Below are 22,337 nucleotides of genomic sequence, written 5' to 3'. Positions count from 1 at the left end.
CGGGCCCTACAACGGCTCCGCCCCCGACGCGCGCGCGGGTCACGTGGGGGTGCGGCTCTCGACAGCTGCAGTGGCGGTGACAGGAGTGGCGGTCGCGTGGGTCCGGCGGGAGCATCTCGGATAGTGCGTCGTGTCTGCAGGTACCGCGCCCCCGGTGTCCAGCCCCGGGCCCAAGGCTCGCCTCATCCCCTTCGGCGCCTACGGGGCTTCGGGCCGCCCCTCCCTCCTTGTCCTACCACGCCCCCCGGAGTCGGTGCCTCTTCGCGCCCCGGGACCTCAGACCCCCTCGTCTTTCTCTTCTCTCGGACCCCCACCCCCATCACCTCTCCCTTTAGACCCGTGCCACTGTCCCAGCGCCTTTCCCTAACTCCATCCCTACGTTGCACCCCAGAAGACCTTCTCTTCTGGGCCCGTCCCCTTCATACAGAATCCAGATCTGAGGCCCCACCCACCCCGAGCGCGGGGCCCCCTTTACCCCAACACGCTGACCCGGGTGTTCCCCACGAGGCTATGAAAATCAACCCCTTTGTCCGTGCTTCTTTATTCTCATTTCCAAAGGACTTGGTTTAAGTGGGATTTGTTGACGTTGTCTTTGTTCTGAATTAGAAGTAATTTAGAATAAAGGAGCGCTTGAAGAAAGGGCCCCACCAGTTCCCGAAGCGGCGATCGTTTGCTCGGGCTTGCTTGGCCCTGCCAGGTACTGGAGGAGAAGGGTCTGGAGACCAATGAGGCTGCCCCAGTCCAAAGGAACGTACAGCCTAGCAAACCAAATCCTGTGGCTTTCTCCGTGATGCCAGCAGGATGTGTGCGGGCGGGGGCGGGGGTCTCACAGTGGGCCTACCAGCCAGGGTTCTGGACTTTTATAGACCTTGATCTGAATGCCCACTGCTCACTTCTTAGTTGTGGAGTCTGGGTATGTTACTTTAATCTCTGTAAGCCTCAGTTTCCCCATCTGTAAACTGGGGATGATTATAATTCTGCCTCGTAAGGTTGATGAGAGAATAAGTGAGCCAATAGGAATAAAGCACTTAGAATCTTGCATAAACAGCTCTCCCTGACCCCCACAAATAGCCAATAGCTAACATTAAACACTGAATTATAGCGGCTAATAGCTAAGGTTTATTGAGCACTTAGTCCCAGACGCTTCTAAGTGCTTTATGTGTATGACCTCATTTAATTCTCATTATAATCTTAGGCAGGAACTGTTACCCCCATGTTTAGAGTTGAAATAACTTCACCTTCACCCAAGACACCATTTACATGGGGAGCCTGGATTTGAATCCCAGAAGTCTCTTTTCGGGGTTTGTGATTTTAATTACTACAGTAATAGTCAAGGAGTGTGGTATTTTTTTTAGTTGAATTTTTTTAAAGATAAAATTTACATAAAATTCACATTTTCGCCATTTAAAATAATACTTTTTTCATAGCAGTGTACAGCTATCACCACTACTTAGTTCTAGAACATTCCCATCCCAAAAAGAAATCTCATCACATTAATAGTCATTCCTCATTTCCCTCTCCCCCTCTACCCAGCAACTCTAATTTACTTTCTGTCTCTGTGGATTTGCCTTTCCTAGACATTTCATATAAATGGAATCATGATATTTGGCATTAGTCTTCTTTCACTCAGCACAATGTTTTCAGGATTTGTCTGTATAGTAGCATGTATCTGTACTTTATTCTTTTTATTGCTGAATATTCCATTATGTGGATAGACCACATTTTGTTTTTCCATTCATTTGTTGATGGACATTAGAGTTGTATCCACTTTTTAGCTGTTGTGAATAATGCTGTTACGAATATGGCTATAGAAGTTTTTGAGTGAGTGTAAGTTTTCAGTTATCTTATGTACCTCGGAGTGGGTGCTATTACTATTTTAATTCCCACTGCACAAACAGAGACATGAAACTGAGGAGTATTGGACCTTGGGCGAGCACTCCCATGTTCTGCTCTTTCCACTTAGCTTCCCATTAATTCAGTTTAGTGGTCTACTAAAAATTGGCAAAGGAAGGTAAGGAAATTCCAAAAAGTCATGATATACCAATAATAACTTTGTCAAAGTGCTGACACAAAGTTTGAGAAGCTCCTTAAGATTTTTCTCCTCAAGAATGAAATTTGAGCTTTGAATGCAAAGCAGTATTTTCTTCTGTTTATTAAATAAGTATTGTATACACAGCACCATGCCAGATCCTGAGGAGGAATATTAAAGATGAATGTGAGCCCAGCCTCACACCTTCACAAAGCTGTAGGAGGATTAAAGACAAATCAGAAAAGCAAACTTGTAAAAGCTTTGAGACAATAACATAGAAAAATATCTTTATAACCCAGGGCTAAGACAAGATTTCTGAAATAAAACATAACAAGCACAAACCATAAAGGGAAAAGATTGATACATTTGACTATATTAAAATGAAGACATTCATTTCACTGAAAGCACTGTAGACAAAACATACAGAGAACTAGTATCTAGAATATAGAAAGAATTCTTATAATTCTGAAAGATAAGACAACGCAATAGAAATAAGGCAAAAACTAGGAACAGGCATTTCCTAGGTGAGAAAACAAGCATATAAATATCAGAAGAATGCCAGTCAATCTTATTAGTAATCAGGAAATGTAAATTAAAACCATAATGAGATCCCATTTCACAGCGCCCACTGGGCAGAAGGTGAATTGTTGGACATTGCCAGCCATTGAGAAAGAGGCACTGTGAACTCATATTCCTGTTGGGCGTGCAGATTGATTCAGCCACTTTGGCAGTGTCTACTTGAATGCATGGCTGCCTTGTGGCCTAGCAGTGTGACTCAGGCGTATCCCCTTGAGAAATCCTTGTACATGTGCCCAGGAGACATGCACAAGAATGTTTATGGCACCACTGATCATAATTATAAAGTAAAAACCAACAAAAACAACTCAATGCCCATCAACAATAGAAAGGATATATGAATATGATATTTGTACCATGAGATAGTGTGCAGCAGTGAAAGTATGACCTACCTACAGCTATAGGAGCACGGATGAGTCTCGAAAACGATATTGCGTGAAAGAAACAGGTCACCAAAGAATACATGCAGTATGGTTCCTTTATGTAAAGTTCAAAACCAAGCAAAATTGAATACTATTATTTCAGAATCCATGCTGGGGTAATAGTACAACTATTGGAAGGGAAAAAAAAGCAAGGGAATGATTGTGTGGGAATTTAGGCAAGTAGTTCCCCCCAGGGTGGCGGAAGGGGGTATGGTCAGGGGAGAAGTATTTGCAACTTCTAAGACTGATTATATGTATGAAGTAGGGTAGCTCTGTGGGTATTTTGTTTTGTTTTTTGAACTGTGCATTATAGGTTTTACAACTTCTGTGTGTATTTTTCGTTTTCTTTTTAATTATAGAAAAGTTAGTTTTAGATAACATTTCCTGCCCTCAGGAGGCCTGTGCTCTAGTTGGGGAACCAAGATAGATACAGAACCAAGTAAATGCTTAAGTAGAAATCAGAGCAGTGTGGTAAGTGCTTCATGGCTAAGAGAGACAGGGAACTCAGAGGTGGGGGTTGGTGTGATGACCCAGGAAGGAAAGGGAAGAGATGTGTGGGCCTCCAGTTTATTCCCGGGGTCTGGCATGTCAGTCGGTGCTTGTCAGTGAATGCTGGGATTGAGCTGAAGGGAAAGAATGGGACTTGAGCTGTTCTTGGACAGACAGGATTTGAATGCTGAGAGCAAGCCAGATCCAGACGCTGTGTGAAAGAAGTAAGATATCTCTGGGGCCAGGAAGGAAAGGGAAGAGATGTGTGGGCCTCCAGTTTATTCCCGGGGTCTGGCATGTCAGTCGGTGCTTGTCAGTGAATGCTGGGATTGAGCTGAAGGGAAAGAATGGGACTTGAGCTGTTCTTGGACAGACAGGATTTGAATGCTGAGAGCAAGCCAGATCCAGACGCTGTGTGAAAGAAGTAAGATATCTCTGGAAAAAAAAAAAAAAGTTAATGAAAATAAAGTCCACACCCTTGGAGCCTTACTGAAGAGTTGGACAGTGCCAGCTGTTGATGTTGGTGAGGACCTCATGTCTGTCCCAGTCAATTGAAGATCATGGGAATCTCTGAGGCTACTTTCTGATTCCTGAATACACTTGAAAGTTTTGGTTTAAGGGATGTTGCAGGATTTGCAACTTGTCTCTTTATTGTTCTAAAAACTAGACCGACAGACCATTTCTTCTTCTGTCCATCCATCCTAATTTCCTATGGCTGCTGTAATAAATTATCACAAATTTAGTGGCTTAAAACAAAAATTTATCATCTAACAGTTCTGGATGTCAGAAGTCTGAAATTAGTCTCACTGGGCTAACCTCAAGGTGTCAGCAAGGATGTGTCACTTTGGAGGCTCCAGGGCAGAATCCACTTCCTTCTGCCGGATTCTAGAGGTGCCTACATTTCTTGACTTGTGAGCCCACTCTCCACCTTCAAATTCAGCAGCCTAGTGTCTTTACTCTGACCCTCTGCCTCCATTTAATAAAGATACATGTGATCACATTAGACCCATCTGGATAATCCAGGATAATCTCCCCATCTCAAGATCCTTAATCACATCTGTAGTTTCCTTTGCTACGTTAGGTAACATATTTAAACGTTTGAGAATTAGGATGTGGACATCTTGGAGGGCCTTTATTCAGATGACCACACTACCATTCGTTTGGTGATGCTTTGTCTTCTTCCCATGATACTTTATTTTCTTTGAAAACTTTTGCCCAATTCGTCTTACGTTATTTTACCATCCATTCCAGGTATTATTCGGATAGTTTGGTGATGTCTGTGTTTCAGCCAAGACACTTTCCCAGAACTCTTGATTCATGAAGTTTTTTATACAGGTATGTGGTGGAATCGAACCACAATATCTCTGAGGTATGCCTGTATTAGATTCAGTTACCCTTTTTACTGCTGAGTTGAGTCATCCAAACTGTAGGTCAGGATAACATTACAGGCCACAGCAGTTGTACTTTGAGAAGGTGACTTTGTTCCATGCAGTTTTTTTTTTTCGATAATTTTCATTTTTCAATTAAAGTTGGCATACAATATTATATTAGTTTCAGGTGTACAACATAGTGATGTCCCTTGCAGGTTTGACCATAATTTTCTCATGACATTTTTATAGTTGTAATGTTACCTTTAAGTTTTTTCTTTTAAGGATTTTTTTTTTTTCAAGAGCAGTTTTTTGGGGGAGCAGTTTTAGGTTTGCAATAAAATTCAGAGGAAAGTACAGAGATTTCTCCCTTCTCCCACACATGCAGAGCCTCCCCTGTTATCAACATCACTAACAAGAATGGTACCTTTTTTTAAACCAAGGATGAACCTACACTGACACATCGTAATCACTCAAAGTCCATAGTTTACCTAAGAGACCTTTAAGTGTTTGAATTAGATCTGATGAATTTTGCCTTATCGAAGTATTAAATGCCTAACGGACAACAGAGAATTGCTTGTCTTTTCCTATTTTGGAACAGTTATGATTTACTATTTTCCTGTACCTGTTTCTGATTGTTTTGATGTTTTAGTTTTCTGTAGAGGCAAGAAAATAAAGCTTTATAATAACTTACAGGTAGGTTGTACAGAATTTTACTGTTTTATTGTTGTTTTAAGTAATGGATTTCTCTAAGTTTTAGACTAATGCCTATCCACAGAGAAATTAGTAAGTCAAACCCCTAAAGCCAGTTAAATGCAGCTTGATAGCTATACATATCTTGGTCGGTGTCTAGACTTAACTGAGATAAACTCCTTTAAAACTGTTTCCGTGAGCTTTCCTAGAATTTAATGGCTTTGGGAGAAGTCTTGATTTCTTCTTTAATTAGAAAGACGTTTTCCATCATGTACTTAAGGATGGAGAAGAGGATTGAGAGGATGTAAGGAATTTATAATTTCCTTTTATTTTCTTTCGATTTATGATCTATCGAGGTATGAACAAATCTGTGAAAATGGTATGTCTGAGGAGCAGCAAGAAATCAATCACGAAGCCATGAGTTCTCAGTCTAGCCTTGCTTCATCCCCATCTGCACAGTCAGGGTTAAGGACTCTTCATTTCCTGCCTGCCTACCTGCATGCAGCTCCCACACCTTCTGCAGCAAACCCAGTAGCTCCTGCCTTTGGTGTAAGGGACTCATTCAGAGAGTAAAGCCATGTGATTCCAAAGGCATTTCACGATCTGGCCTCCCTTCCCACTCCCCTTTCCACCCCAAGGTGCACATCCTGTTCTATAAGCAAAGCAGGCAAGACCTTTTACAATGCTGGGTCCTTGCCTCTCTTGCCTCCCTTTCCACAATGCATCTTCAATAGCTCCCTTTCCACAATGTGTTAAATGGCTCTGTTCATCTTTCGATGCATTCTGTATACACAGGGTGGCAGGGACTCCTGGCTTACTTGAGACAGGTCCTTAGTGTCTGACATGGAGTTTTCTTCATTGTTGTTCTAGTAGTTTGGATTTCCACGTAGACTTTCCTATAGACCAGTGACCATGTGTATTTCGGCTTCTTGGCTCTATTGTCTATTATTCATAAATAAATCGACATTTTAATCTATCAGTCTTCTGTGAGTTTTTTTGGTGTGAGTCAAATTTCCAACTTGAGTTACCTCTGGGGAATGACCAAGTTGTCTTTACCTCAAGCTGAAGATCAGACCTAGGATGTTACCAGCCTTCTGATTATCTGTAGTTTTTAAAAACTAGCAATGATAATACATGTTTAAGGTATTCGTCTGTGATAGAACTGTAATGTTAACATATGGTGATAGTATTCCCCCTTACAAGATGGTGAAGGGAACTCAGATGGGTAGAGTCGAGAAGCAGGGCCAACCTGGAGTGAAGCCCCTTGACACCACTGTTCACAGCTCAGCCCTAAAGTCTGTGCGTCTCTCCTGCTGGGCCCGTGCAGGAGGTCCCTGGTGGGGTTTGCACATGAGGGTTTTCTTCCTCTAAAGGATCAAAGGAGTTTGTTTGGAGTAGGGGAACAAGATAGTATTTAGAGGCTGAGAACTAGATGGGAAAAACAGCCTGGGAGCTGAGCAGAGACTGGGTAGTACGGTTTAGTGCAACAGACATCTGTTGAACTCCTGAGCTGTGCCAGGGGTTGTGGAAGGTGCTGGAGGACGAGAGGAGTAAGATTTGGCCTCAGCCCTAGAGGAACTCAGCCTCAAAAACAGACCAGTTATAACACAGTGTCTAGAGTGGAAGGAGAGGGAAAAGGTGTACCAGAGTTTGTTTTCATTTCCTCATTCTTACAGTACCTGCCCCACTTACAGGCTAGAAGGGGCTGTTCCAGATACTGCAGGACGCTTCCTCCCCGCCACCTCCACTAGCTGATTAGACAAGTGCTGGATACCTGAGCTCAGGCGGGCCAGCCAGAATCTCTGCCAGGAATTTGGAATAGTGATGCCAGGTGGGTGCAGTCATGTGGAAGTTCAAGTGCTCTGCAGGTAGAGCGCAGGAACACGGTTTGCAGAGAGAAAGCTGAGGTGGAGGTGGTGGGGGGGAGCCCAGGCAGACACACCAGGGAGCAAGGGAGAGAGGATGGCTGTGGCTGCCTCCCTTCCTGGCCGGCCTCTTCCTGTGCATGTGTCCTGCACTCACGGTGTCTGTGCAGAGCACCATCTCTCTCTCTCTCAGCTATTTGAATAGGTTTTGTCCCATTTGATGAAATGTTCCTTAAGAAAAAAGGTGCAGGGAAAGGGGTCACATTCCAGCTGAGCCTTTCACCAGACGGAGGCTACTGGTGCCTTTTTCTGAAATGAAATGCTTTGCTGCCTGTATATACAGGGATCATGGCATAAGAATTTTTGTGTTTTATTTTCAAAATCTTTGATCTTAGTTTTACATAAAGTTTTCCCAGTTGAACTATGAGGGCAAAGGAAAGGAATTTGGTGCGTGTTGGTTTTTGTTCACAGGTTGACCTTAAAAGGAGACAGAGCAGCATATTACTGAAGGCCAGGAGACAAAGTAAGAGGGAAACATGGCAGTAAATGACTTGAGAAGAAAAATTGGGAAACTCTTGTGTAGTCGGGCATCTTCTGCTAGTGTTTTTCCTTTATAAATGTTCAAATTATTGAAAAAAATTGTCCTTAGCGGGGAACAAGTTCAGTTTCCCATTAGTACGAGGTCACTCCATGAGACGTATCTGAACTCCTTTTCAAGTAGAACCTTGTTGTAGACACTTCATGCAATTAACTTTCCCACAGGTCTTGCTTTGGCACAACCCATTAGATCTTGATGTATGTAATTTTTCATTGAAAACATTGTTTTAACATCTTAGATATATGCCCACCTGTTACTTAGAAGAATAAATTTAATATTCCAGTATCTAGCTTTTTGTCATAGTTTTGTTATTTCTAATTTTATTATATTTTATTTGAAAAGTACTAGAACAAGTGATTAGTTTTTGCATTTTCTTTCTCACAGCCTAGTATTTGATTACTTATGACAACAGGCACAAGTACACTTGAAAGCGTTATTTCAGGAACTTCTGACTTAACATGAAATCTTAGTTTTTATGTTCTTTCTTATAAGAAATTAATGTTTTGGCCGTTTCTTTAGGAATCTCGCAGTTAATACTACTCAGGGACTGTGACCAATGTGAACACTTTGATACCATGCCAGGTCAGGGGCATATCCAGTCAGCGCCCTGCCTCAGCAGGGACTTAGTTGTGTATTGAGACAGCAGAGCAAGGGGGTCTTTGAAAGTGAGTGGCACGTCATTTCCTCTTCTCTAGTGTGTGGAAACTTTGAGAGGCATTCGTGCAGAGCAGAAAAAGAATGAACAGTTTGGAGACAAATGTTCCTAACTTTGACTGTATTTCAAAGGGTTTGGGAGCAACAAGGATTGTTACTGCCTGTTGTCTGGCAGATCAGGGAAAAAAAGGTATCTTCAGTCCAAACTTTGTTGATCTTCGTATTTCATATTTTAGGAAATCTTAGCCAGTGTGGTCATGAAGAAAAATTACCCCAAAGGGGCATTTAATTGTTTTATTAAGTATTTGGTTTGTGCATTTAATAAAGTTTATAATGTTTTCATGATCACTCTTGATCATCTTATTGTGGGAGCTAAGTTTCTATGAACAGAACCCTAGTATATAGCACTTTACCCGTAGGAAATAAGGTGGCCCAACTTCAGTCACTTTTCTATGTTATTTGGAAAAACATTCTTTAATTTATTTAATGCCACATCAACTTAATTAGTAATATGGTTGCAATATAAAACTTTGATGAGAGATTATGTCCTTATTATGGGGCATTTACGAATCTTCCCGCCTATCAGTTTTTTTCAGTTTTATATTTCCTTTGTATGTTTTATTGGTTTTTAATTTGGACTATACATTCATATATATATTTAACATATAAATATTCATATGTATATTCAACAATTTAAAAAATCATTCTGTGTGCCTTTTATCACAATATGGTATCACTCTTACATAAACATATTCCATTTGTGGTTAATTTATTTTCTGCTTAGTTCAGTTTTTACTCTGTAACTTGGTCAAGCTCACATTGTAGTAGAGTGGGAGGGAATTCACTCATTTTTCCTTAAGCTTATGTCAGTTTTTGCTGCTGCTGTTGGGTATCTTCATACATTCAAGATTTATTTTTTTTAAATCGGATTTCTACAAGAGAGACTAATCCCAGACATATATTTCAGCTTAAAATCAACTTTCTTTCATATAATAAATGCTATATCCTTTTGTTTGTATAAATCCGAGCTCCCTGTAATTTAATATAGTCTGTTCTGGTCTGTTCGATATTTTGTCCGTCATCAATAGTGCAGAGCTGGATCAGTGGCTCCTCAGGTCCAGTCTAGGATGAAGTTTATCAGCCTTGGTCATGCCCAGCCTTTGTCTGTTCTGCAGGGTTCTCTCTGATTACAAGCACACATATATCAGTTCATATGGCATTTAAAATTATTTCGTTAAATGTATGTCTCTTAGGTACAGTTATTTAATTCATCTTTGACTCCTTAGCATCTGTCACAGCACATAGAACACAGTACATGGAACATAGTAAATTTGCAAAACATTAGCTTCAAAAATGATTGCTATGAGGATACTTAACAAGAGTTGTATTGGACTTTTCTCTCCTCAAACATAACGAGCCAAAAATAATGATGTACAAATTAAGTTAGTAAGATGGAGGAGTGCTTACCCCATTGTTATTTGAGAAAACCATTTCTTCAAGTTTGGGGAGTATTTCTTTATATATATATATTTATGTATATTATTTATACATAATATTTGTTTAATTTATGTGAAAGTTTATTAAAGCTTAATTTTGTCTCAAATGGACTGTAGGACCTTTGTGGCCAAGGCCATGTCTTAATATTCCTTCTATTTCTTCTGTTTTGTTTCTACATGGGTAATAGGCCCTCTGCACTTGCTGATTATGAATACTACAAAGAAACATTTCTCTCATATGTTATATGAATGAGTCCGCGCTTGTCATTGTACAGGGCTCACAGCTTTTTTAGGGCACTGAGCATATTGTGTTTATCTCTGTGGGTACAACGTGTAGCACAGGGCTTGAATTTTAGTAGAAATTTAGTAGTTGTGTTAACTAATCTCCTTGGTAGAAAAGAACTTTATAAACTACAAAAGTTAATGAAATTATAAATTGCTTGGATCCATGGGCTACATGCATTTGAACTGTTACTGTTATTGAACACAGAATTGTTAAGCTCTGATGTCCTCAGATGGCTTTCTTCACTCAGACTATGAATGTTCCTTTAACTTATTAAACAAGGTTCACCTCTTTCTCCCTTTCCCTGCAGGCTGCCATGGCTGCTGTTGACAGCTTCTACCTCTTGTATAGGGAAATTGCCAGGTCATGCAATTGCTACATGGAAGCTCTAGCCTTGGTTGGAGCCTGGTATACAGCCAGAAAAAGCATCACTGTCGTCTGTGACTTTTACAGCCTGATCAGGCTGCACTTTGTTCCTCGCCTGGTGAGCAGAGCAGATCTGATCAAGCAGTATGGAAGATGGGCAGTTGTGAGTGGTAAGAAATGAGATTTTGATTCTTGCCTAATTTAAAATCAAAATAATCTTTCCTGTTTAACTTGTATCTTAAGTTGGATGCATTATTTAAGGAGTTACTGAATGTAATGAGATGATTTCATGGGAACTTGCTGATGAAAAAATAAAATTCATTACTTCTGTTATGATTATGTTCACATTTCCTTACTGTCCTCTTCTTGGAAGACATTTGCTACAATTTTACTGTTTATTCTAACCTCTCCTATTCCCAGTTCTTCTCTAGCCCCACCTAGCTACACATTTGCCTTTAGGTTTTCTGTTTTGAAATTGTCCTTACAGACTGTCTCCACGTTCAGAAATGCTTTTCTTATTTTAAGTGTCATTTTAATTTATCATTGTTTCCCAGGAAAGTACCTCCTGGCACTCATTCGAGCTAGACAGAAGTTTGAAAACAGTTTTCTACTGTGTCTCACAATCAACTTGGTGAATGGAAAACAACTCTTCCTCTACCTATCAGGGTGTCTGGGAGAGTGTTGACTAGCATGTGTCATTCATCTTATGACATCGTGTTTGACTGATCAGTATTAGAATTCACTTTATATCTACTGTGATTCTTTCTCTGATTAAACCTGGGAATGGAAAGTGGGGTTTTTAAGGTTCATTTTAAAGATCTCACCACAAAAAGAGTAGGCTCACTTTTCCTGGTTGTATTGTAGGTGCAACAGATGGGATTGGAAGAGCCTATGCAGAAGAGTTAGCAAGCCGTGGGCTCAATATCATCCTGATTAGTCGAAACCAAGAGAAGTTACAGATGGTTGCTAAAGACATCGCCGACACCTACAAAGTAGAAACTGATATTATAGTGGCGGACTTTAGCAATGGCCGGGAGATCTATGACCCGATTCGAGAAGCCTTGAAGGACAAAGACATTGGCATCTTGGTAAATAATGTGGGTGTGTTTTATCCCTACCCCCAGTATTTTACTCAGGTCTCCGAGGACAAACTCTGGGACATCATAAATGTAAACATTGCTGCGGCTAGTTTGATGGTCCACATAGTGTTACCGGGGATGGTGGAGAGAAAGAAAGGCGCTGTTGTCACTATCTCTTCCGGCTCCTGCTGTAAACCAACTCCCCAGCTGGCTGCTTTTTCTGCTTCTAAGGTAATGTATTCCTATTTGGAAATGAAATCATAATGCAATCGGACGTTTATTTAATGGTTTGGTCCAATTTGTTGCGTTCTTTGTCAGCAGCTCATGTTTGCTTATGCTGTTTTGTTTCCTGAAATGATGAAAAGCAAGCTTTTTTTCTCCTGAATTTTCTTCCAAGTTCCAGAAAATTAAATGTCTTTTCCCCTGCTTCATTTTAACAGGCTTATTTAGACCACTTCAGCAGAGCATTGCAGTATGAATATGCTTCTAAAGGAATCTTTGTACAGAGTCTAATTCCGTTCTACGTGGCTACCAACATGACTGCACCTGGCAGCTTTCTGCACAAGTGCTCGTGGTTGGTGCCATCACCAAAAGTATATGCACATCATGCTGTTTCTACCCTTGGCATTTCAAAAAGGACCACAGGATACTGGTCCCATTCTATCCAGGTAACAGTATCCACTCAGTTGTTGCAATTAGGTTAATGCATCCTAAACCTTTCTAAATGATACAGGAGAATCTGATAGAAGCCTGATGCTGAAAGATGAGAATTGCAAATTCTGATTCTTAAACCTGACACTCTTATTAAGTCACTAAATTCTTTTTTATGGAATTATTATATTAAAAACATTAAAAAGTTCAATCTAAAAGATGAAATATGCTGCTTTAATATAAGTAGATGGTAGCAGTATAAAAGTACTGAGTTTATATGGAAATTTCAAAGTAAAAGAAGATTCTTCCAATGCTTTAGGGGGTACCTCTAAGTTAACAGCATAGTCCAAAAACATAAAACCACAAAATAGGTCTATATTTCATGTAACCATATGTCAGATAATATCTCAGTATAGTCTTGGACTCATTCTTTCAAAAGCATAGCATTTTTTTTTTAAGTTTATTGTTCAGGCATGACAAAGTTTTGGGTTTCTAGTATTTTAAAGGGTAACTTTGTTAAATATTTGAAAATTTGATTCTAAGTATTAGAGAACTCATAATTTATTTGTTTTAATAGACTTGTGTTTTTTTATCTGGCATGGTAAGTAGATATGCCCCAGTTTAGAATTCTTTTTTCTTTAGTACGTAGTTTTCTTAAATTACCAAACAGATATTTTTGGGGGCTCTTTGCATTAAGATGATTAAATTTACCATTACTGAATAAGTAGATAAGTAAATCAACAGTGAGTTTTTACTTTTATCAAAAGGTTTGGCTAAAAGTTTCTTTAATAAGAAGTAGTTTTATTTAAGTGGTTATTTCCAGGTCTTTAATTACTCTAGAGAAACCTAAAATAATTTTAGAAGCCACTGACCATGAAGATCCCTGAGAAGTGAAGATATAATGAGGGTGGGGTTTCAATGTAGCAGATATTTTGACTATATTTATAAAACACCAGCTTTTTCATTACAATTAAACTTTGTTCACGTTGATGAACTTTTCTTGAGAATGTTTATTTTTTCTGCCAAGAAATTCTATTAAGCTAATTTAATTCCTAGAGTAGTTTTCTTTACAAAGCTGTTAAAACTTGCCATTTTTTTCTATTTTCACTTTTATTTTATTCAGATTATTTTCAGCATAATCGATATTTTTTTCAATTTTACGACAAAGATTTGATTAATCGATCAACATATTGCCCATAGCAGATTTCTCTGATATCTTTTGCCATTGTGACTTTTATTTTGTAATCATCTGAATGCAGTTTTCTCAGATTGCAAAGATCTAAAATTTGTTAAGGTAACAATCTTCTGTCAATTATCAGCTTATAAGAAATTTACTGTATGAAATTTGACATGTCAACATAACTGTATAAAGTTTCGTGCTGTTTATTCCAGTTAGTTTTCTACATTACGAATTAAAGACTGTTTCTTGTCGAGAAAGGTGATAGATTGAACATGAGGGGTTAAAGGAAAGGAAGAAACAAAACATTCTTAGGGTTTGGGCTTCAGAACCTCATTGTTGCCACATACTCAGATAGGTAGCATGAGCAAACGAGATCAGGTTTTGGAGAAACAGTAAGAGTTTTACACATGCTAGATTTGAAGATTCTGGGAAATTGTCAAGAGAAGTGGAGTAGGCAGCTGTATAGATGGGAGTTCAGGTGAGAGGTTTGTATGGAGGTAAAGGCTTACCGGTCATCAGCATTAAGCTGGATAATCAATTTAATGGGTGGGTGACGTCACCCAAGGAGCATATGTAGAGAGACAAGACAGCTTGGTCAGAGACTCAAGGAACTCCAACATTCTAGGGGAAGGTAGACTGAGGAGGGCAGCCGATGGGATCAGTAGGAGAGGAGGAGAGTGGAACCTGGACACTAAGGGGAGATATGGTTTTCAGGTGGAAGGCATAGTTGTCAGTGTCATGGGATGCTGTCTGTCCCAAAGCATAAGGACCTACATGGCTGTTGGGTTTAGAATCTTGGAAATCCTTGGTGGCCTTGATGAAAGCAGTTTTGGAGGCATTCTAGGGAGCAGCTGGATTGCAGTGAGTAAATGAGTGTGAAGAAGATAGGGATGTGGAGACAGTATGCTCAAGAGATACATCTATGCAGGCGGTGGCAGGATGGATTGGGTCCAAGGAAGGAGTTCTGTTTGTTAGAAACCTATGCAAGTTAGCAGAGACTTGACTGTTATTTAGTGCTGAAGGGAAGGGGTGTGTGGAGAAGAAAAGCTTAAACACAGGAGAAAGAAGGTATGGTTCCTAGAAGTTGCAGGGGTAGGGCTGAGAGCATAAGTAGAGGGGAAAGGGTGTATGTAGACTTAGGAAATAACTAGAAAGCGATGGAGGCTAAAGGAAAGATTGGGAGCCCATTTGGAAGTGGATGCTCCTTTCTGATGGCTCCTGTGAGTTTGGGTCTGCTCAGAGTGAGGGCGAGGCAGAGGGAGTTTGAGGCTCGATAGAGTGAGAAGGTTTGAAATACGAATTGTGAAGAAAGGAGAGTGAGGCACTGGGAAAACACCAGAGGATTGCTGAGCGGGAAGGAGGCCCAAGTGATGGGGACCAAGAATTGATGGCGGCTTCAGTCTGTATGGCTTTTCTCCAGCAGCACTGAGCACATTTCATATGTATGCAGTACCCTTCTCGAAGCCACTTCAGAGATGACATCTAAAGTAATTTTGCAACATTTTACTGAGAACATTTCTACATTTGTATGAAAGGAGGTTATTTTTGATGAGCTTGCACAGAGGTTAGGAAGCCCGTTTCCTCACTCCTGACCCGTGCTCTGCCTTCTGTACACATGTCATTTCCTTACACACGTCCACACAACAGCATTTCTCAACATGAGCAGTATTAGACTGACTCACAAGCATGACTTCAACACAACTGTTCATGTAATTTAACAGTCACATCTTGTGTGTAATATGATTGTTGTCTTAATAAAGATTTGCAAGCAAAAAATAGAAAAAAATCATTTGGACTTAAATAGCTAGGAAGGAATCAAATGTATTTGCTTTAATTGTTAACTAGTTATTAATATTGGTTTGGGAGCATTTCTTGTCATTTTCAGAAGTGGCATCAGGCAATATTAAATCATCAGTGTCAGAACACATAGTTAGCTTGACAGAAAAAGAAGAGTTTTTGTTACAGCTTTCTGTGGTACTTGACACAAAGGCCAGAAACATGCTGGTATGTGTTTAGTTGAAAAAACAGTAAACTTGACAACTTGACTAGTAAGTCTCTTGCTTATGAATATGAGGACTGTGCGTCAGGTGATAGGATCCACAGAGAAAGCTCCAGGGACTGGGGAGTGGAGTGGGAGAATCTGAGCTCTCCAGATTGGCTCAAAGTCTTTTCTGAATTTCTGCCTACTCTTGATGTGTGTGCTACTACTGGAAAGAGAAAACCTGGCGTTGAGGGGAGAGGTGGCGCTTGGTGGAAACGAGAAGGCCCTGGGTCTGTATATTGAAATGTGGTGGGGGAAGGAGCAATATTTCTGGACATTGCCATATGTCCCTTGGTGGGCAAAGTGGCCCTGGTTGAGAACCTTTAGAGCAGAACAACATCAGCATTACTCCCTCCCTGGAACCCCAAGCCATCCTTATCACATCTTAAGACTGTACCAGGATCCTGGTATTTTTGACTCAGTTCTTATTTAACTTAACTCTATTCTACCCCTTCAACCTGTTTTCTCACTCAATATTAACCACACATGCATTTGTCTATTTCAACTCCCTTTTATTCCTAGAATGATTTTGTAGTTCTTAACTAAATGGACATACTATTAATGTCATGTTAAGTAAAGATGGAATCATATTATTGCTTGTAGGTCTGTTTGGCCTCATTTGGGAAAGGGGGAGGGTGGGTGGTGATCATGTTTCTATTCCCACTGAGTCTAGCATAGGGTCTTAATACAAAAGTAGGTGCTCAGTACAATCGCACCTAAGGGCTTTTTCCTTTTATGTGTTTAAAGTGATTGATGATATTTGTTGGATTAAATCATATGCTGACTTGTGCATTCAATGTCAGTGGCTTTGGGTTCTAACCTTAAGACCTTTTTCTCTTTCATTTTTAGTTTCTTTTTGCACAGTATATGCCTGAATGGCTCTGGGTGTGGGGAGCAAATATTCTCAATCGTTCTTTACGTAAGGAGGCCTTATCCTGCAAAGCATGAAACTGGATGATGGTTGCAAAGTTTTTCCAACTCACGGGAACCTGCAGTATTCTGACATTTGGAAGAACATGTTTAACTTATCTTCTGTATTTTCTTTTATTACTGGTTATTTAGTATACTGTTGACTCATTTGCAAAGCAAACATGATACTTTGAGAGAATGCTATGGAAAAATCTCAAGAGCCGCATGGTGGCACAGCATAAATAATGACTGAGGAACAAGAACTGATTGAGGAAACCTAAATTTCAATTCTTTTTTTCCTTAAGGTGTTCAAGAGTTGGGTGATTTATGTTCTTCTAGGAGCTACAGCAATCCGATATTGAAATATACTTATGACTTGTCACCTCTATTTCAAATGTTGTTTTTTAAGGGAAATTATCTAGTAGTTGGATTCTAGTATTGTTTTCAAATGTTCATCAGGAAAGACTAGTTAAAAGTGTTATTGTATGAGTAAGATTGCTGGTATTAGCAGTAGAAATCTGTGTGTATTACTATTGTGTAGCTCTAGTTGTTTGACTATCTGTGTAAGAAAAGTGCTGCTTTTCAACTGATATTTTATTAGAAAACCATATGTGTATGTATGTTGTGTGCATCTAGATAACTTTATTTATGGGTAAGTTACTTTAAAAAAGATTTTTTGTTAAGATGGCTTAACATGGAACCTTACAGGGTATTAAAATTCTAGATTATTCCTTTTTATACTAAATAAGCCTACCAAATTTTGTGCTATAGGTTTGCCATGTTTAATATTACTTAACGACATTCTTGGTTTGTTTTTTTTTAAATCTTCCATGGAATTAATTCATTCCTAGATTTGGACATGTAATGATTGATTTATAATTATTGTGGATAAATAATGCTTTTTCGGCTTATAACTGAAAGTTAGCTCTTTGGAATTTGTTAATCTGGTTTTCATATACTCTTCTATATAATATTCCATTCCAATAGCATTATTGGTATAAACATCAAGTATTTATGGAATGTAGTTAAAATATGAACAAATTATGTGTGTGATATGATGTATCTGTTGAAATAAGTTAGAAGCTCATTCTTGGTTCTTGTAATTAACTTACACATTACAGTGAATACTTTTATTAGTGTGAAGATAATTATGCACAACCCACAACAATATGGCTTAGCATTGAAACCTGTGAAATGTTTTTGGTTCTGGTCCTATAAAGTCAAACATTTTTGAGGACACATACCTACTGCTTTGACAGTTGTAAATCACTATATGAATATGTGTGCAAGTTAAAATTTTGGAGTTTAATATTGAGACACCAATGCAGAAACTAGTAAATTGATTGAAATCAGAACTTTTCTGGCATTGTTTTCTCCTGAGATGATGTACCATTATGACTAGGCCTAAGCATCTTTTTATGTTATACCCACAATTTTGCCAGTGACATTGCCTCAGTATTTTCAAATGTGACTTGGAATCAGTTCAGAAACTTCCACTTCACTGATCAGGCCTTAATCACATAAGAGGAAGATATTCAGATGTGAAAATTTACACACTAATGACACTATGTATCACTGAAGGTTTTGATGGACTTGCTTGAAAGCCTTTATTTGGTCACATTTGGCATTTTTCCTCATCTAACAATTAATTTATGTCATTAAGACTAGAAAAAAAATTGACTTCATGCCACATTGACTTGAACTTTGACGTGTAATAAGCAGCAGCAACTTTATGTAAAAAATACCATATTTATATAAAAGGTGTTACGTGGTGCAGCATTGTTTTATATTTATAGATTAGGTATTGAATCATTGTTACATGATGAGAATAAATAAACCATGTCGATGATGTTTTAAAATTCTCTGCTTGACAGGATGTACGTAAATAAGCTGATTGGTCCAAAGTTAGTGAAAAATCAAAACCAAGAATCTTCCTTCTGTTTTGTCTTTCATAAAATACTTTTCTCCAGAGCTCATTTGAGAGTCATAATTGGACCACTGTAGATGGAGTTTCTTATTAAGAATGTGGGAAATAAGAGCCTTTTAAATAATCTATGAACTGAAAATTTAATAATGAAAGCGGTTGCTTCTTCCTTTGGAAGAGGTTTTGCTCTCTATGTTTATGAATTGGTTGTCTGGAATGAGAGATACATTTTTTTCCCCCATAGAAATAATTATTTTAAAATTACAAAACTTAATCTATGGTAGTAATTCATTAAGAGCTTGTATTTCAGCAAGAACATTGTATATAACCATGTCTTTTAAAGTACTAAGTTGATTTCTTGATCTCATTCTCCTGATAGGTTAAGTAAGATGGTTAATTGTGATCATTGACTTTGGCAGCAATGTGGAGGTCACTGGCAGTTTTGCCATGAGCTATTTCATCCAGTGGTGGGGTGAAAGGTAGACTGTAGTGGTTTCAAGAAAGAATGGGAAGACCAAGGGAGACAGCAAGGAGAGATAGCTCTATCAAGGAGTCTTTTTGTTTTGTTTTAACCTAAGTTACTTAAAATCTTGTCACATTTGGGAATCAGAGGGTTAGGTGGATTCCTCCATCTTGACAGTGTGCCCTCTGAAACCAAGTCCAGTCTTTCTGTATCTCTGTCTCAGTATTGGCTAGGCTGTTACTCTTAAAAGAACATTTAGTTTCAATAAAGACTTACCTTCCATGGAATTGTGAATACTTTATTACACACATGAAGCTTGAGTTCAGACAGTTATTTTACAATCTGGAGTAGTGGAAAACCTGGAGACCAGGATCCTATGGGTCCATCTCTGTCTCATGTTCCGGTCCTCTTCAGTTTATAGGATTCTCAGGAGCTGGCAGCATTCTCTCCCCCATTTTGGGGCTTCACTACCACATGACAAAGATGTTTGCAATTCACTAGCCTATCTCAGTCCATAACAGTTAGGCTGTGTGTTCAATGGCATTGTGAATTAAAGGGGTGTTCAAAGAACCCTGGGCAAGACCAATTTACCCCAAATTAGAACAACGCAGTTATATTTAAGATTAGGTGTATTAATAGTGCATTAAGGGAGTGCTTAACTTTGAGGTTTTACAAATGCAAGAATCAAGAATTCTTTGAAAATTCCTAACATTGATGCAATCTCAAAGTGGGAGTTGGGAATTTAATCAGGTGTGGGTTTATCTACATATAACCACCACCATTCACTGAACATGTCTGACTCGAGCTCTGTATGTGTTTTATTTAACCCTCATTCTATGAGGTAGGTATTAATGTCTCTTTTTGGGAGGTGAGGAAGGGAGGTACAAAGAGCTGAGGTACAACTTGTCCAAGATCACAAAGCTAGAGCTGGTGATTATATTAAATGTTCGGTTAAATGTTAAAGAGAGGATGAAGTGCTGTGATTTTTCGTCATATTGGTACCATTCCGAATTGTGGTGCAGTGGAAAGATCAAGATATGAGCAATTTTATCTAAATAGCAGATAACTTTTCATTAGCATTACCTAAAACATATTTTCAGTCCTCCGGTTGTGACCGATGCCAAATGTGGGCCAGTTCAGCATTTAGATAGAAATCCTGGTATCCAAATCACCGAGACATTTTTGAAAGGCAAACTATTGAGCTTAATACATTCTTTTGTTTCTTCAAAAGGGCAACCATCTGGCGTTAGTGGTCCAGGCGAGGTGGCGAGGGGTTAGGAGTGGTGCAGAAGGGATTTGGAGCAGGGTTTTTGCCTGTCAGGGTGGGAGTCCAGTGACTGACAATAGACTTACAGGTGATTAATCCGCCGGCCCGCATCTCAGTGCCGCGTCAGTGAAATGGGTAGAGTTTTGTAGAGTGGGGGCCTGGGAGCCTGGCTTTATTTGGGACACCTAAAGCCCTCAGGAAGAGAGCGCTAGAATACTAGCGTCAGGCGTTTACAGAAAATGCTACCAAAGGGGGCCTTTCTCTCAGCCTCTTCCTTCGTAGAACTTGGCCCAGCGCGGCCGCTTTCAGCCCTGTGCGGGTTCCCCAAGTTCCTGGCTCCCAAACTCAACGAATTCCACTCCAAGCCACTTCTACCGAACATTTCTCCGGACTCCGTCGGGGTTCGAGAAAGATAACCACGACCCGCCTCAGGGCCTCAAATGTCGCGAGATCACCCCAAGCTTTCCTCGGCGTCTAGAGCGCGCACGCAAGCCACACGCAGGGCACGCACAGCCGGCGGGGCTGGCGTTCCCAGCCATCACTCTCCCCGCCCCGATCGCGCGGTGTCGCGAGAGTTGGGAGTAAACAGCCCCGAATGGAGACCCGGGGCGTGTTTGCCTCTGAGGCGCCGTTATCCCGGGCCTGTCGGACCCGAGCTTGAGGCAGCCGCAGGTACGTCAGGCGGTCCGTTCCCCGGAGCCTCCGCCTCTCCTCTTGACTTGCTTGGCCGCCCGCGCGGTCAGGTGTGCCCACCGCGTCCGAGGCCCCGAGGATGGGGGTCTGCGTGCGCGGTGGCTGGGCCCTCCCAGCGACCCTGACCGCGGGGAGTGAACCCCGGGCGCGGTGCGGGGACGAGGGGGCGTGCGGTAAAGCTAGGCATTTAGACGCACCGGCTACGCGGCGTGCATGGCGGTAGGAAATGAGCGGTCCTCTCTCTTTTGGCCAGACCCAGCCGGGACTTAAGGCTGGGGTCCCTGCCTGGCCCTTTCTACGTGTTTACACGGGGTGGTAGCTGGCACAGTTTGAGCATTCTCTTTATGTGAAATAAACTCTAATGGAGTGAAACAATATGCTTGGCCTTGGCCCTCAGCCTCCGAACATACTATTAGTGCTAGGTCTGCTCCCAGAGAGGTGCTGGTATCAGATTTTTAAAATGACCTCAGTTCTTTGCTTCATCCCAGTCTGTACACCCTGCTTCACTGATTTTCCAGAATCCAGTGTAAGAAGCTCATCGGCAAGTTTGGCCTCTAAGACTGGTTCAGTCTCAGAACCAGAATAACTTTCAGACCTGTAGGATCTTAACATTTTGCCTTGCCCTGTCATGATGTGCTTCCTAAGACTTAAAGATCATCAACGAAATTTTCATTAAGATGTTTTGCCCCTTGTTTTGGTTAGAGCCTCTAAGAATCTTGGCCTATTTGTGCAAATTAAGTTAAGTATTTACATTTACTTTAACGTGCTTCCAAGTGAGATAGAATGGCATAAAATCTGAGTTGAACTCAGGAGAATTTAGTTTCCTCTGGCCTTTTAGTCTTAGTTATGATAGTAAGTGCCTCTCTAACTTCAGAGTCTCGGTTTGCACATGTATAAAATCGAGGGGCTTGGAGAACAGCGATTCTTCCTAACTTTTTTTTTGTATCCAATTCACCTCTTTTATATATCTATATATATTTTGCTTTGCTCTGCTCCTGACAGCTCCTGCTGGTTTGGATTTGATCTAGCTCTTTATACCACTTACTCCTGACTCTGTTCTGCCTTTCATTCAACATTTGGTCTCCCATTGCACTCCATTTATTGCTACATTTTAAACATGCAGTTGAGCACTTTTAAAACACCTGAGTAAAGAGTTGTTCTTGGGACAGCAGTCAGTGATATAATTCGGTGTACTACTCCTTCAGTATTCCACTCCTTTATTCAGCTCCAGCTCCCTTGCTGGTACCTTGTTTTTTTCTCTTTCCTCCGTCCTGTATCCTCCTGCTCATTCC

General features: G+C 40.3%; 2 protein-coding genes across 4 annotated transcripts in view; both read left to right on the top strand.

Moving 5' to 3' along the window:
• Positions 1 to 19: 19 nt before the first annotated feature.
• Positions 20 to 19,372, top strand: HSDL1 (hydroxysteroid dehydrogenase like 1). Of its 3 annotated transcripts, none has more exons than XM_015600650.2 (6): positions 38 to 140; positions 4,768 to 4,851; positions 10,783 to 11,008; positions 11,703 to 12,148; positions 12,358 to 12,585; positions 16,639 to 19,372. In XM_015600650.2, the coding sequence occupies exons 2-6, from the start codon at positions 4,834 to 4,836 to the stop codon at positions 16,735 to 16,737; spliced, it is 1,017 nt and encodes a 338-aa protein (XP_015456136.1). In that variant the 5' UTR covers positions 38 to 140; positions 4,768 to 4,833; the 3' UTR covers positions 16,738 to 19,372. The 3 variants fall into 3 exon arrangements, with proteins under 3 accessions (XP_006926779.1, XP_015456136.1, XP_024898308.1); XM_025042540.1 differs by lacking the exon at positions 4,768 to 4,851 and adding an exon at positions 7,271 to 7,407 and having other exon boundaries at positions 49 to 140; XM_006926717.3 differs by lacking the exon at positions 4,768 to 4,851 and having other exon boundaries at positions 20 to 140.
• A 1,496-nt stretch (positions 19,373 to 20,868) lies between these two features.
• The window catches only part of MBTPS1 (membrane bound transcription factor peptidase, site 1), a 52,322-nt gene continuing 50,853 nt past the window's right edge, over positions 20,869 to 22,337 (top strand). Inside the window, 1 exon segment of the mRNA XM_006926716.3 lies at positions 20,869 to 21,024. The gene's annotated coding sequence lies outside the window, so the exon portion shown is untranslated.

Source organism: Pteropus alecto, unplaced genomic scaffold, assembly GCF_000325575.1.
Source record: "Pteropus alecto unplaced genomic scaffold, ASM32557v1 scaffold7, whole genome shotgun sequence".
Taxonomy (NCBI): Eukaryota; Metazoa; Chordata; class Mammalia; order Chiroptera; family Pteropodidae; genus Pteropus; species Pteropus alecto.
This window is presented reverse-complemented; position numbering and strand designations above follow the sequence as displayed.